Source organism: Phalacrocorax carbo, chromosome 3 (genome assembly GCF_963921805.1).
Source record: "Phalacrocorax carbo chromosome 3, bPhaCar2.1, whole genome shotgun sequence".
Taxonomy (NCBI): Eukaryota; Metazoa; Chordata; class Aves; order Suliformes; family Phalacrocoracidae; genus Phalacrocorax; species Phalacrocorax carbo.
In genome coordinates this window covers 96,388,588-96,404,382 of record NC_087515.1, presented here as the reverse complement: position 1 = coordinate 96,404,382, position 15,795 = coordinate 96,388,588, and the positions used below count along the sequence as shown (strand labels likewise).

The following is a 15,795-nucleotide window of genomic DNA, read 5'->3' as shown; positions in this document are numbered from 1 at the left end:
TGTATATGCAGGTTGCTGGGTAGTATGCTAGTCTGAGCCCTGCACTTGATCACAGCAGGCTATCCTGTATTCTTGCCAAATTCTATCTGCAACCATGTTGTGTGTGAGTGTGCTGTCTCTTCCATATCTGTGCGTGAACACTAGCGAACTAAGTTGGACTACCAGACAAGGGCAAGAAGTCGGTTTCAACCACTGGAAAGAGACAGCAGGTTTGAGGAACCTAAGGGGTCATCAACTGGAGAGATCAGCATCTAGAAGCCAACTATTGCAAAGGCAGCATGTCTAAGACCAGCTACTGGAGGGCACCTATGTTGTGCTCAAACACGTATGTAACTGCTAGCAAATGTCATGCTGGACTAGCCAGTGAGTAGGATACCAGCATCTGGAAAGATCCAAGGTCCAAGCTGGTGACGGGCTAAGGATGTAGGGTCTTGATATTGGATGAACTCAAGTGTCATGCAAAAAGCATTTTTCAGTAAAAAAGCCCTGTTATAATGAAGGAAAAGAATGCAAACCATACCTTCATGAATAGTGTTAGAAAGCAATGTCTGTATCCAATTGATTCCCGCCCCCTCCCATGAGCTCAGTCAGTTGCTGTACCTGAAACAGCTCATTCTTGTCTGGAGAAGTATGAAGAAGGAATTACAAATATATACCCCTTAGTTCTGACTGGGTACACTGATATTATATTATGTATGACTGGAAAGGTTTTTTTTAAGGAAAGTTATAAAAGAAAATAGTTTAACGAGGAACTGGAACTAATATAGCTGCATTATTGTAGTCTTGCCCAGGCTAATTACCTCAACAGAAAGGGAGTAGAAAGATATAAGCCTAGTTCACATAACCATAATATGCGGTTCTAAAACTAAAAATGTATTTAAAACCGCTTATAAAAATACAAACCATTTTTATTGCATTTCACAGCTTGCAAACTGAGGTACATTAGAACACTTCAACCCTAATCTGATTTATAGATGTCATAATGGGACACTGGATCAGCTACAGCTTTAAGATACATCTACCTTGATTTTCTACTTCATAATGATTTATTCTAAAAGATTTAAAAAGTAGGATTTTTTGGATTAAAAGTAGAATGCTTGGGTTTGATCTAAATCAAGATCCATGACAAGATAATACAAAATAGGAAAAGGATTGATAAACAGCTTTTTGCTCTGCCTTTTGTGTCTTTGTGAACAGGTCCTTGCTTCTGGGCTCAAATGCAGTAATTTCAAAGATCAAGCTGCAGCAAACTCTGCCCAAATCCTTGTCCTCAGAATCCCTAGAAAACTTTGATACCTCTGCACTCAGACTATGTCCCTTTCCTTCTCTGCAGTCTTGACATCTCTAGCTCAGCTTTAGGTTCCTACTTCTTGTTGTGACTGTTACCTAGCAATCATCTTGCAATCTTTTGACACTTGAAGAAAAGTGCCAAATTTAGGAGAAGGAGGTTGCCCTCTTTTTTTCAGACCCTATTTTGAACTGTCAACTTTAAGAACATAATATATTTGAAAATGAATGCATTCAACTGGTATTTCAAACGTGGTGGTTATATAGATTTAATACATAAATATAAGAATTTAAAGAGAAATATTTAATCTTTGATATTTTGCCATAGTCCAGATATGTACGACATTAAAGATTTTAAGCCTTCTTGGAATACATTGACTAAAGTAAATGAGATCTGAGCTAAAATTTTAATTTCATTTAAAATAAAATGGTAGTACTGGGTGGTCAATAAGTAATAACAAAGGAATAGTCTTAATCCACTTTCCATAGATGATATTAGCATATTAGCCTAGACCCAGAAAACATTAATGAAATGCGATTATGGTGCAGCTCTCTGTTAGTTATGTCATGAAGCTTTTAATTCAAATGTCTGAATACATAACACATTTCACATAATCTTGTACAAGTACCTTGCCCTAACTCTGAAAATCTAATGAAATACATATATCCACGTTTTTAAAGTAGAGATGTAGATCAAGGACCACTTAAAAATGTCTTCCTTCAGGAGTGTGTTTCAGCTGAATGACCTTCATGTGTACAGGATCCTATTTAACAACAACAAAAAGAGGCAGTTAGGTTTTGTTGGTTTGCTTGGTATAAATGCCTTCAATTAGCTTACCTGCATCAGCATGAGTAGTTCAGTGTCTGAGAATGATTCACTGGAATAATCACAATAGCCTCTTAAATAAACTTATCTAACCCAGGGGGAAAACATGTTTGAGGTAATTCTAGTTTTATAAATAAGAGTGGTGGCTTTTTTGTTTTGGTTGACATGCAGTTTTCTCTTTGCAGAGTTGCTGTAGTCTATACAACTTGATAATGACACCACTGGAGTGTATCTTGTGATTCAATATAGCATACTTGCTTTCTGGTTTTTTTGCTGGTTAGGTAAAATAGAAGTTCACTTGCTAAGTGTGTCCTAAGTTTTGAAGAGTTAGTCTGATTTCTAAGTTTCTTCATATTTAGTTGCAAATCTGAAAAAATGCTGGTATCTTATAGGAGGGTAGACAGAACAACACATTTAATCTTTAGTGTGATTTAAATTCGATATTATGGAAGGATTTGTTTTTACTTATTTACATGTCAGATACAAAAGTTGTGAAAATGTTTTTTAAAAATTTTAGGATACCTATGTGAAGAATGCTTTAAATAGATAGGGGTGAAACTAACTTGTATAGTAGAATCATAAAATCATTAAGGTTTGAGAAGACCTCTAGGATCATCAAGTCCAACCATCAACCCAACACCACCATCCCTCCTAAACCATGTCCTGAAGTGCTGTGTCTACACGTTTGTTGAACACAAGGAGTCTATGAGAGTATGAGTATGTGATACAAGGGGTGTATGAGCTGTCAGGAAAAGTCATATCTACAAACCTATTCCAAGCTTATAGTAAATTACTAACGTTATTTTCTCATAGGGGAATTCTTGAATGTTTATGCTGTCTTGCAAGTTTTATTGCAAGCAGGTAATGAAGAGGGAAGGAATCCAATTACTTTATGCACAAGGCATACAATTCCCACCTAATAAGAGCAGAGGAAGACACTTGCTCAGTAACTGTAGAAGTGTCTATGAACTCTAGTGAGTAAACTGGAAATAGCTTTTAAGTAATTTAGAAGTGCTTTTCACTAAATTATTTGATGGATGTCCAGCTTTCATAAAGCTTCTTGTAGTTAAGTTATGAAAATAAGAAATGCATGGGTAGCCAGATGTGTTTGAAACAGACTGAATTCTAGATATATATGAATTTTTCATTGAAGTAGAAAATTGAGGAAAATGTACTGAGAATTTGTGTGTAATATTAAAGTATGAAAGTAGTAGCAGATAACTGGACTGGACAACTGATGGATCTGTTTATTGACAGTGACTGATATCTTCAGAGTAGGAAAGATTTATAGTAATAACTTATGACTGCTGTACTTCAGAGCTGTTAGTCACGTGGCTTACATCCTGCACTGTGTATGCTACCCCTTCTAATGCTCTAACATAATGTAAATGAGAATAAGGTCAATGTTAATCCGAAATCCTGATGCTGAAACCCGCTAAATTATTTACATTATCTTGTAGTAGAGAATTCAACAGTTTTGCTTGTTTTTAAAGTATTTTGGGGGTTTACATTTCTGTTGGTTTTCATACATATTTTAGGACTGTTAAACCTTTAAAGTTTGTACATATGAGGATAATTGACATAAGGTTACAGAAGCAGAAAATGGAAACTTGAATTTCCTAACATGATTCCTTTTTCCCAAAGTCACTCATTTACAGTGAAAAATAACCACAGTATTTTCACTGCTTGCTGCTGGCACTTCTGAACCAGGAAGTTTGTTTCACTGTTGTAAATTCTAGTGCAAAATGTCCTCGGCTGCCTCTGTCAGAGGAGAGTAATCTGGTGAATAGGGATGTGCAGAAGAGTAGCCCGAAAATAGAGAGTTCAGACTGACTGTAGGCTCTGGAGTGTATGGTCATATTAAAAACTGTTCTGAAAGGCTTGCAGCATCCTTAATCATTTCACAAACTTGCACTGCTTCTTGTAAGGCTTGTCCTCCATTCGTTCAGGCAGTTCTTGCTATAGTAATTCCTGTAACATGCAACTCAAATCATGGGCTACAAAAATTTAAAGGCATTTCCATTGGAGTCTCCACCCATGGTCCCTTTGGAGCAGACCATAGGGTTTAACATTGCAATGACCTTCTCCCCTTGCCCCTGGCCTGGCTTGGACTTATCAACAGACTGCAGGTCCTTAGAGGTGTACCTGATCCAAGCTAAGCCATACCTAGGTGCCATGGGCTCTCCAGGGGTACACCTGCTGTGGCATAGACTTAGCCACAGCCACTTTGAGGTGTACGTGTTCCAGTGTGGCCTTCTCCATGGGCCACAATGCCTTCAGCGATGTACCTGCTCCAGCATGGACTCATCCACAGGTCACAGTCCCTTCGACTCAAGTTCACACTGGAGTTTCAGCCTGTCCAGCACAGCAGCACAGAAGCAGCAGTGATGCCCTGGCCATCTGCCAACCCAGGTGCCTGCCCATTGCTGTTATCAAAGTGTTCCCAGGCATAGCAGAGTAAGATGATAAGCAGTAGAGTAAGCAGTGAAAGCAAAAAGCAGCCACTAACGAGCACTAGACTGTAATATACAGTGGGGCAAGCAAGCCACATGGCAAGCACAGGAGCATGCCAATTAATAGCTAAACAGCAATAACAGCTATAAACTTGATCTAGCACATTTTCTTAATTATTCCTTTAAGAGAAGGGGGATAACTAAAGAGCAATGTAATTGCTACTGGGTCTGAATATTCTTGGTTTCTTCTCCTTCAAAGTCTAACACATATCAGAAGACCCCATGTATGTTATCTGTCCTGTCAACTACGCAAGCTGGCATAAAGCTTTCCACTTCCCTCTTCTTTCTGTCCATCTTATACACCTAGTATAACATGCATATGGGCACAGTGCTGAGAGTCAGGAATGGACACGGTGGTGTTTCCCAGAAAAGGAGCATGGGTAACACCAGCAATAGACCTCATAGCATCCTGTTATATATGTGCATTTAATAGGTGCATGACTATTAGTCAGGGTGCTACTGACCCTTCCTTTTGTCTTGCCCATGAGATAACTATATCCCTTGTAGACAACATCATATGTGCTGTACTGTAATCTTTGTACAGAGGAAGGAGGAGGATTGACTTGGCAATGTTTTCATTATTTTTCTGAGGGAGAATGAATTATTCATATAATGGTTATCTCCAAAGATAACTGCCTGAACAAAATCTGATTAAATGCCTGACTGAGAAACTGGACTTCCTACACTGTGCAACGTATGCTTCAGGTGTTACTTAATGTTCTTCAGAGTCCCATCTCCTGCAGTCTTGCTGTCTAAGTCTCTGGGAGAAAACATAGCTGTCTGTTCCAGGGAGTGGGAGTTTACTTTGGATGAGGCTACTGCAGAACTATAAAGCTCAGGTTCAGGGCTTTGAGGCTTGTTTATGCTAAGCTTCAGTGGGAGAACAGAACTTAGGAATCACTACGATTTGTAGGGTGAGTTCTGTAAGCAGCTTGATTCACTTGATTAATGCGCTCTTTGTATCTGCTTGGTGAAGTCTATAGAATGTTAGAGAAAAGGAAGAATCATAGAACCATTAAGGTTGGAAAAGACCTCTAAGATCATCAAGTCCAACTGTCAGCCCAGCACTACCATGCTTCCTAAGCCATGCCCTGAAGTGCTGAGTCTACATATCTTTTAAATACCTTCAGGGATGGTGACTCCACCACCTCTCTGGGCAGCCTGTTCCAATCCCTCACAACCCTTTGAGTGAAGAAATTTTTCCTACTATACAGTCTAAATCTCCTCTGATGCAGCTTGAAGCTGTGTCACTAGTAACCTGGGAGAAGAGACGTAACACCCATTCACTACAACCTCCTTTCAGGTAGCTGTAGAGAGCGATAAGGTCTCCCTTCAGCCTCCTCTTCTCCAGACTGAACCACCCCAGTTTCCTCAGCCGCTTCTCATAAGACTTGCTCTCCAGACCCTTAACCAGCTTTGTTGCTGCTCTTTGCACATGCTCCACTACCTCAATGTTCTTATAGTGAGGGGACCAAAACTGAACACAGTATTCAAGGTGTGGACTCACCAGTACCAAGTATGCGGGGACAATCACTTCTCTACTCCTGGTGGCCATACTACTCCTGATACAAGCTAGGAGGATGCTGTTGGCCTACTTGGCCACCTGGGCACACAGCTGGCTCATGTTCAGCTGACTGTAGACCAACACCCCCAGGTCCTTTTCTGCCAGGCAGCTTTCCAGCCATTTGTCCCCAAGCCTGTAGTGTTGCATGGGTTTGTTGTGACTAAAGTGCAGGACCTGGCACTTGGCCTTGTTAAACCTCATACAGCTGACTTTGGCCCATTGATCCAGCCTGTCCAGATCCCACCCAACTTCGTGTTGTCTGCAGTCTTATTGAGGGTGCACTTGATCCCTTCATCCAGATCATTGATAAAGATATTAAACTGAGCCCTGGGGAACCCCGCTCGTGACTGGCCACCAACAGGATTTAGCTCCATTCATCACAGCTCTCTGGGCTTGGCCATCCAGCCAGTTTTTTACCCAGTGGAGCGTACACCTGGCAAGCCATGAGCCACCAGCTTCTCTAAAAGAAGGTGGTTATGAACAAAATGGACCAACACTGGCAAAGTATTGCTGTCTATATGTGTGTGTATGTATAGTGCTTGAATTTAGTAAACAAGAGGTGCTTAGAGGTTGGCTTGTTTTAACCAGCAGAACAAAGGCTGATAGAAACGTGATTGCATAAAACCAGCATAACTAAAATGATAGGGTTATTTGAAGTATTACATCAGTATTGCATGGGATGAGTTCAGAAAGTGCAATGTCATATGGTATGGAATATTCCTTAGGTCAATTCAGATCAACTGCCCTCACTATATCCCCTCCCAACCTCTTACCCCTAGGCTACTCACTGTGGGGGACAGAACAGGGGAAAAAAGAACAAGCCTTGATGCTGTGCAAGCACTGCAGTGATAGCCAAAACACTGGTGTGTGTTACCAACACTGTTTTAGCCACAAATTGAAAAAGTAGCGCCATACTGGCTGCTGTGAAAAAAATCTTCATCCATCCCAGCCAGACCCATACAGGCAATTAGTTTGCGAAGTGTATAGTGTAAAGCAGATTTCAGTTCTCTTGTCCTTGTCAAAAAAAGTCTTTATTTACTAAAAAATTTGCTTTAGAGGAACATGTAAGAGAGAAACAAAATATAAAATCAACCCTAGAACATGATGTGTGAATAGAGTAATTAAGTGTTACTTGCTGATTTATTTGGTTTCAACTAACTCAAAAGTGTTTCACATAAATTAAATTGAACTAGAATGATGTTTTATTGAGGTGGTATATTGAGAGCAATCCATTGTGAGAGTTCAATAAAATGTAATAATGGTTTGTATAAAACTGAGCTTTGTTTTTTAAATTGAGACCTAGTAGGGACAAATAAATTTTTTTTTTGTGGCCTAAACTAGTGTTCCTACACTATTTTTCAAATTAAGTCTTAGATAACTTTTATTGTTGCACAAAATGAGTAAAGAAAGAATAACAGCAATGCAACATTAAATGTAGGTTGTTGAATTACAAGTTATTCTTTCATGATGAAACAGAAAACTTTCTCATTTTAGGTGAACTGGGAAATTTTCTACAATTAAGTTCTTTTGATCTTGTAAGGTTGTAGTCAGAGTTTGAGCAAAATAAACTCAAAACTTTGATACAAATTTTTGTAATTTTTCCACCCAAACCTGATGAACTAGAAAATACTTCAGAATTTTAAAGATGAAATGGTAGAAAAATGAACAAGATTGACAAGTGATTTATCCTACCATTTCCTAATGGTAGGAAAATGAACAAGATTGATTAAATCATAGTCAGTATCTCTGTGAATTGCAAGCAGACTGACTGGTGCAGCTTCTGCTAATGAAGGCATCAGCACAGTGTGAATGTAAGAAAATTACATTACCTAAAATTATTAAAGCAGGCTGAGGCACTTGCTTGCTTTCAAATTGTAATAAATTGCAGATGGCCTGATCTTCTCTACAGTTGTCTGCTTTTAAATTTTGTTGGTGATGGTTTCTTAGCACAAAACATTAAAATTGACTAGGTTGCAATGTGGAGATATATGCAGATTACCAGCATATATAATTCTACCCACAGATTTCAAGCTAGTTGACTTCTAGTGAAAGCGTGTGGAAATTAAGTGAAGATCCAAATATTCATTCTGTATTACCATTTTATTTAAATAGAAAAGAGATGATTCTTCTTAACCGTAGACATAATTTCTCAGCTGTTTGTTTTGCTATATGTAAGTTCTGTGAAGTGCTTAACTAAGTTTTAGGTATCTTCTCTTATATACCAAAATATGATTTATCTCGTTACCTAAGGTCTACTTATGGGTCAGGTTTTAGTGGCATGTTGTTGTATATGTTTTCATTGTGTTGTAGATGTACAGCAGGCAGGATGTAGATGTGGCTTGATTTGGGTATAAAATTGGGAGTCACTCATCACTGGACACTAAATAGAGAATTGAATGAGAGCAAAAAGAAGAAATTGTTTCCATGCTAGCAACTTTGTCGATTTTTAGTGCACAGCCACATGTTTGTCTTATATACTTTTAATAAAATGTAGTCAATACAGCTCATAGGAATGTGTTATCCATGTGATTATCTAATATTTTGACAATTAGTCTGCCTTCTAAATATTAAAATTTGGGGAGGAACAACCCCATGCACCAGTACAGGCTGGGGGCTGAACTACTAGAAAGCGGCTCCGTTGAGAAGGACCTGGGAGTGTTGGTGGACAGCAACAGCAAGCTGTCCCTGAGCCAGAAATGTGCCCTTGTGGCCAAGAAGGCCAACAATATCCTGGGCTGCATTAAACGCAGTGTGGCCAGCAGGTTGAGGGAGGTTATCCTCCCCCTCTACTCTGCCCTGGTGAGACCACATTTGGAGTACTATGTCCAGTTTTGGGCCCCCCAGTTTAAGAAGGATGTGGAACTGCTTGAGCAAGTGCAGCAGAGAGCTACCAAGATGATCAGGGGACTGGAGCATCTCCCTTCTGAGGAAAGGCTGAGAGTCTTGGGTTTGTTCAGCCCGGAGAAGAGAAGACTGAGGGGGGATTTCATAAATACCTATAAATATCTAAAGGGTGGGTGTCAGGACAATGGGACTAAGGTCTTTTCAGTGGTGCCCAATGACAGGCCGGGGGGCAATGGGCACAAGTCGGAACTTGGGAAGTTCCACCTGAACATGAGAAAAAATTCTTTATTGTGAGGGTGACAGAGCAGTGGCACAGGCTGCCCAGGGAGGCTGTGGAGTCTCCTTCCCTGGAGACATTCAAATCCCACCTGGATGCATTCCTGGGCCCCCTGCTCTAGGTGTGCCTGCTCAAGTAGGGGGGTTGGACAAGATGATCTCCAGAGGTCCCTTCCAACCCCTACCATTAAAGAAGAAGAAAAAAATTCAGATAGTTGATTCAGCAGTAGCATTTGTCTTAGTCTCCTATGTATCACACAGTCTTTTTAGAAGCAGAAAAACAGAAATTCTGATCAGACAATAGAAGAAAAAGCTCCTCTTGACCTTAGTCCATTTCTTGACTCCTGTTAAGTACTTGCCTTCCCATACTATCAGCATGGCATGCCTCTCAGGGGAACTTCGTAGCAACTGTTACCTCTGCTGCAGTAGAACTTGATTATTTTTCACAGATTCCTTTTATTATGTATGGAGTAGGTATATTGCATAATATTCCTGCAGAAGATACTTGCACTTCAGTGCTGAAGCAATCTGAAGAGCTGCTACTAAAATGATCTTTGAGAGAGAGCTTCAGGAAGAGGCTATGGTAGATACAGATGAGACAAAATCCCATATGAGGGAATGATTACTCTTAAAGGAAAGGGCTCTTTGCTACAAAACCAATCCTGAAACAGTGTTTCTATGTGCTAGGCATCACACCCGCCACAACGGATTAGCCCTTGAGAAATCACAGTATTCCAGAGAAGATTGCTGTAGCCCCTTCTACAGAGACATCATGAGGTTGTTTAGCGTGCCCGAAAGCATGAAAGGCCTTCAGCCTTGGCAAAAATGTCTGCTAAGAGTCAATAAAATAGCTGACCATTCCTATGTGTTCCATTACTTGAGGTAATCACAGAATCTCAAAATGGTTGAGGTTGGAAGGGTATTGTGGAGGTGATCTTGTCCAGCTCCCTGCTCAAGCAGGCGTTGCTTAGAGCAAGTTGCCCAGGCCCACATCCAGACAGCCTTTGAATATCTTCAAGGAGGGAGGTTTGACAACTGCCCTGGGCAAGCTGTGCCAGTGCTCAGTCACCCTCATAGAGAAAAAGTGTTTCCTGATGTTCAGGACAGGACCTCCTGTGTCTCAGTTTGTGGTCATTGCCTCCAGTCCTGTCACTAAGCACCACTGAAAAGAGCCTGGCTCCAGCTTCTGCACACCCTTCCTTCACGTGTCTGTATACATTGATATGTAACACACACCCCCCCCACACACCCCCGAGCCTTCTTTTCTCTAGGCTGAACAGTACCAGAAGTCTCAGCCCATAAGAGAGATGCTCCAGTCCCTTAATCATCTTTGTGGCCTGTCGCTGGACTTGCTCCAGTATGTCCATGTCTCTCTCCTGCAGAGCCCACAACTGGACACAGCTGTCCAGCTGTGGCTTCACCAGTGCTGAATAAAGGGAAAGGATCACCTCCATTAACCTGCTGGCAATAGATAACCTACAGCCCAGGGGATACCATTAGTCTTCTTGGTTACAAGGGTAAATTACTGGTTCATGTCTGCCAGGACCCCCAGATCTTTTTTTGTAAAGCTGCTTTCCATCCAGTGGTTCTCCAGCATGTACTGGTGCCTGGGATTGCTCTTCCCCAGGAGCAGGGCTTTGTACTTCTCCTTGCTGAACTGCATGAGGTTCCTCTCAGCCCATTTCTGCAACCTATTGAGGTCTTTCTGGACGGCAGCACAACCATCTGGTGTGTCGGCCACTCCTCACAGTTTTGTGTCACCTGTAAACTTGCTGAGGGTGCACTCTGCCCCATCATCCAGCTCATTAATGATGTTGAGCAGGACTGGACCCAGAATTGACCCCGGGGTACACCACTAGTGACTTGCTTCCAATTAGACTAATCAGTTCCTGCTGTATCTGGCCATTCAGCCAGTTTTCAATCCACCTTAGTGTCTGCTCACCTAGGCCATACTTCATTAGCTTCTGTATGAGGATCTCATGGGAGACAGTGTCAAAAGTCTTACTGAAGTCAAGGTAGACAATATGCACTGCTCTCCCCATGGCTTCCAAGCCAGTCATGACGTTGGGTTGGTCAAGCATGACTTCCTCTTGGTGAAGCCATGCTGATTCCTCCCAGTCACCTTCTTTGACCTTCGTGTGCTTGGAAATGGTTTCCAGGATTAGTTGTTTGATCACCTTCCTAGGTACTGAGGTGACGTTGTCCAGACCGTAGTTCCCTGAAGATAGGAATGACAGAAGAATGTACTTTGGTAAAAGGTCAGAGGGACAGCAATGGGAAAAAACCCCAACGGATTACTGTATCCCAGTTACCTTCATCTGCATGATTGCAAAAATTTATGATGCCCATACTGGATCTGAATGAGTGTGTCCCTGTTCCTCCATGAAGTGATGTGTTTTGTAGGTGAAAATATTTACAAGAGGTTGCAAGATTAATTCTTTATTTGTCTCCTTAACTTGGCAGATGTACCTAATACCTGCTGAATAAGGGGTAACTTAAATGAATTACTGTGGCTCTTTTGAAAACGGGCTCAGTTTTTCTTAAGGCAGAAAATTCCAATATTATACTAGATAATAAACTGGTCATGTGGATGATGGGAAAGAATTGATTCCCTAGAAGCTTGTTCTGGCCTCAGTTACTTTCAGTGATATTTGCAAATAGACTGTTTTCACTAATCCCAGAATATTTTAAGGTAGAGGACATTGCTTGGTTTCAGTAGATACTCCAGCGTGAGAACAACTTTCACGAATAGTGTAGTGGCATTAGTGACAACTGTGAGAATGGAAATGTAGGACCTGTATATCAAAGATGTTTTGATGCTCTGCTGTTTTCAAGAAGAGTGTTTCAGAAGAATGTACTAGTGCCATAAAGATGATTTTGAATGAGAAGCTGTTAATACACGACCCGCAGTAAATATATCTAGGAATTGCTATAACTAGGTACTTCACTTAATAAAACCATGTATGTTGCTAAGCCAATCTTGAATGTTGTAAAAAAAAAAGCCCTGCTAACCTTGAAAGCTCCACTTGAAAAAGCACAAAATTTTGTACCTGTTCCCTTCTATTTGGCTTTTTAATAGCAAATTTTAAGTGCTATTTTTAGTTCATTTAATGCTGCTTAGTCTATTTTTTATGCAGCCTTTTTTTCAAAGGACTCAACAAAGAATAGTTTATCTAGTACCAGTGTCAATATTTAAAAATAATTGTTGTGGGATTCAAGCAGACTAGTAATAGAAACTGAGATGAATCTTAGTGCAGCAGGATTCCCAAGCATTTGTCATGCTATATTGCACCTCTGCAAAATGCAGTAATTTTAGATAAAGCACAACAATAAATTAAACATTACGTTTAAGAAATGTCACTGCCTTGTTATGCAGTTTTTTGTTTGTTGCACATTTCTGTGCTCACTGCATACATCTACCTTTAACGTCTCAAAAGACCTCTCTCTACATAAAGGTTAGTCGGGTATGAGTCCTGTTGGAGCAAAACTACTGAAAAGAAATTAAGCATAATATTTCTCTTTATGATTTGGAGTAAATTTTTTAAGTGGCTCCAATATGACTTCCCTTTTTGTTCTTTCCTGAAAGTTTCAACACCTCAGTTATGCCAGAATTATCTAGGTTGGAAGGGACTTCAGCAATGTCAGCAACTCAGTGACTCTGTCAAAGCCATATTATGGGGGTGATAAAGGTGGGAGTGAAGCAGGTTCTGTTGGTGTCAACCCAATGCCCAGCCTGACAGTGCTCTACTGCCATTACTTGGTAATCTGCTCTAGTACTGGCTGTACTCATTGAACAACCAATCCACTTCATGTTTTTGTGGTAAGATGCATATTAAATGCATGCAAGAGAATGCATCTATCATGTCACTACTATAACGTAGTTTGTATTAATTTTAAAATTGATATTTTGATGGATTCGGGTGATCAGCCTGATATTGGTATGAGAAGAACTATAAACAGATTTATGAAGTAATTTTCATAATCAATTTCATGTCAATATAATCTTATATTTCAAAGTCTCTAGGCAAGCAAAGACTAGGACTTCCCTTTTCAAAGGAGAAAACTACTGTTATTTGTCTTCAGGTTTACAAAGTAAAAGACCGTGAACAAGATTATGTCCGTCTGTATGTAGCATCTGTAAAGTCAATGTTCTGCAGACACTCTTCAGGGAGGCTAGTCAGTTTGTCATTTTAAAATTTAAGCTTTTAAAAATGTCAAGTTTTTTCTCTTTAATGCTGCAGAACTGTCATGTTTGGATGCTAAAATTAGTAAATAATCAAATTATAGAAAGTTTTTTGTCTAGTGCATGATATGCAGTGATTCTGTTTAAGATTTCAGCTTCTTTTAACCTATCCTGGAGCTTACATTTATTTAAAAATGTATTACATACCAGTGAAGGCATAAGGATAATTTTTTACAGTCATGTGCCATGTTCCTTACAACTTATTTAGTTACAAATCAAATTCATTCTGATAAACAAATATAGAAAAGGGGTTTTATTTCTGATACTGGAGCAGCATCTTTAATGGGAAGTTTTTAAGCACTGTATCTTTTTCAGAAAGGTTATTTGTGTGTTTTTTTTCCCGCTTTCAAGCCACAGAAGAAAGAAGATCAGCAACCAGAAGCTAAAGCAAGCCCAAAAAAGTCATCAGAACCCACTATTGACCTTCTAGGACTTGGTAAGAAATACATAATTTCCTGTTTTTCAATCAAATACAGATATGTAATTTTATATTTTAATAAATACACTTTTATTTTCTCTGTGCTTACTGATAGCTGAATTTGAAAACCATAAGGTTCAGTCTGTATGAATTTGAAACTATAAAGGAAAAGGCCATAGGGATCTGTGTATATCAATACTTGTGTTTTGCTAAGGACAGTAATGAGCTCCTGTGGGAAGGCGAAGTTATCAAAGTGATCTTCAAAGGGCTTCTGGATTGTGGTATTTCAATGTTTATGGTGCAAGTGTACTTAATGAAAATGGTGAGGTCATCTGAATTGTCTGTCTGTAAAATACCTTATATCCTAAAATACCTTATATCCTAAAATTCCTGTATTAGTAAAGGACCAGTAAACTGCTTGGCTGCAGCTGACTAGTATCCTGTAAAACTTAATAAATTGGGTGTTACAGTGTTGTGTACTGACTTTGGCCATCATTAATTTTTATCTAATATACCTTTTGCTTTCTGACTGGTAGGTAGCTGTGTATTTGTCTTGTAAATAAACTGCTTTGGATCTGAATAATTTAATTTGAACTGGCTATACTGTTGTGGTTTTATGCTTTTTCTCTGCTTTTTGAAGGCTGTAGTCATAAAAACTGTCTTTCACTTGTCTAGTGTTACTCTAAGTGTGTTTTTCCATTGGATAGAATCTTAAAATGAAACCGGATGAATTAAATATTACAATAACTATTTTTAATCCCTTTTATTGTTCACTGTTGAAAATTTTCAGAGTTGTGGATGGATATTAGAATATTCAATTTATATCAATATAAAGGTTATTCTTAAGTTTCTACACAGTTTTTGCCGGATATTGGAGGAGGCTGATAAGTCTTTTAGATGTATCTACATTATTCTAACTTGAATTTGAAGATAAATGTTTTGTTGTTGATTTTTAATTTTTGGTTTTAAGGTATGAATAATGTTGCAGCAAAGCAATAAATGTCTTTCCTGTTTTAGAATTCACACTGTCATTCAAAATGCATGTTATTTTCCCTCTGGATGTAGAGTAGCTGTAAAATACTATTTTTGTACTGGTTATGTATGTGTTGTGATCCATATCTCATTGCAAGTAATCTGCTACCATAGACAAGCAAATCTTAATTAACACAGTAGAAGTTAGATTATGGATGTAAAATGAACCTATTAAAAACAAAAGTAATTCAGACTTAATGGAAAGCTGTTTCTCCTTTATTTTCCTTTACCAGACCAACAGCCTAATTAAGAACTAAAATTTAATCAATATGTGCTTCTGAGATTGTCAGTCTTCTGTATCCTTTTAGTCATGATTTGAAAAGAATCTTGGTAACGCTGTTTTATGATGTGATAATGAACTCAGATTGCATAGGCTAACTTGAGCTGTAGTATGCAGCAAAGTATTATAATTGGTGTTCAACAGCTGTGCTTCAGTCTAAGGAAGCACAGTGAGATATGCAAAGGGCAAAGTTTATAATTTGTATGTTAACAAAACAATTTTAGAGGAGGGAATGTTTAGAGATCTTTTAAATAACAAATTGAAAGGCGGTGTAATAAACTAGTATCACTTGGAATCCACTGAGCTGCAAATGAGATTATGTATTAATGAGAGCAGACCTGCGTAGATAACTCTCCAAATGCCTGCAGTAGACTACTCGGATAGTATTAAAAGATCATTTCAACCCAATTTGTTATAGAACCATAGAACAGCCCAGGTTGGAAGGGACCTTGAAAGATCATCTGGTCCAGTGTATGAGAGAGGGAGCCTAGATGAGATTATCTAGCATCCTG

At 39.2% G+C, this 15,795-nt stretch overlaps 1 protein-coding gene across 2 annotated transcripts in view; it reads left to right on the top strand.

The window, feature by feature from the left end:
• The window catches only part of SMAP1 (small ArfGAP 1), a 102,944-nt gene that overhangs the window by 63,889 nt on the left and 23,260 nt on the right, over window positions 1–15,795 (top strand). For both annotated transcript variants that reach the window (XM_064447822.1, XM_064447823.1), the window contains one exon: window positions 13,905–13,989. In XM_064447822.1, the coding sequence (XP_064303892.1) occupies window positions 13,905–13,989 (85 nt within the window). The remainder of the gene's footprint in view (window positions 1–13,904; window positions 13,990–15,795) is intronic.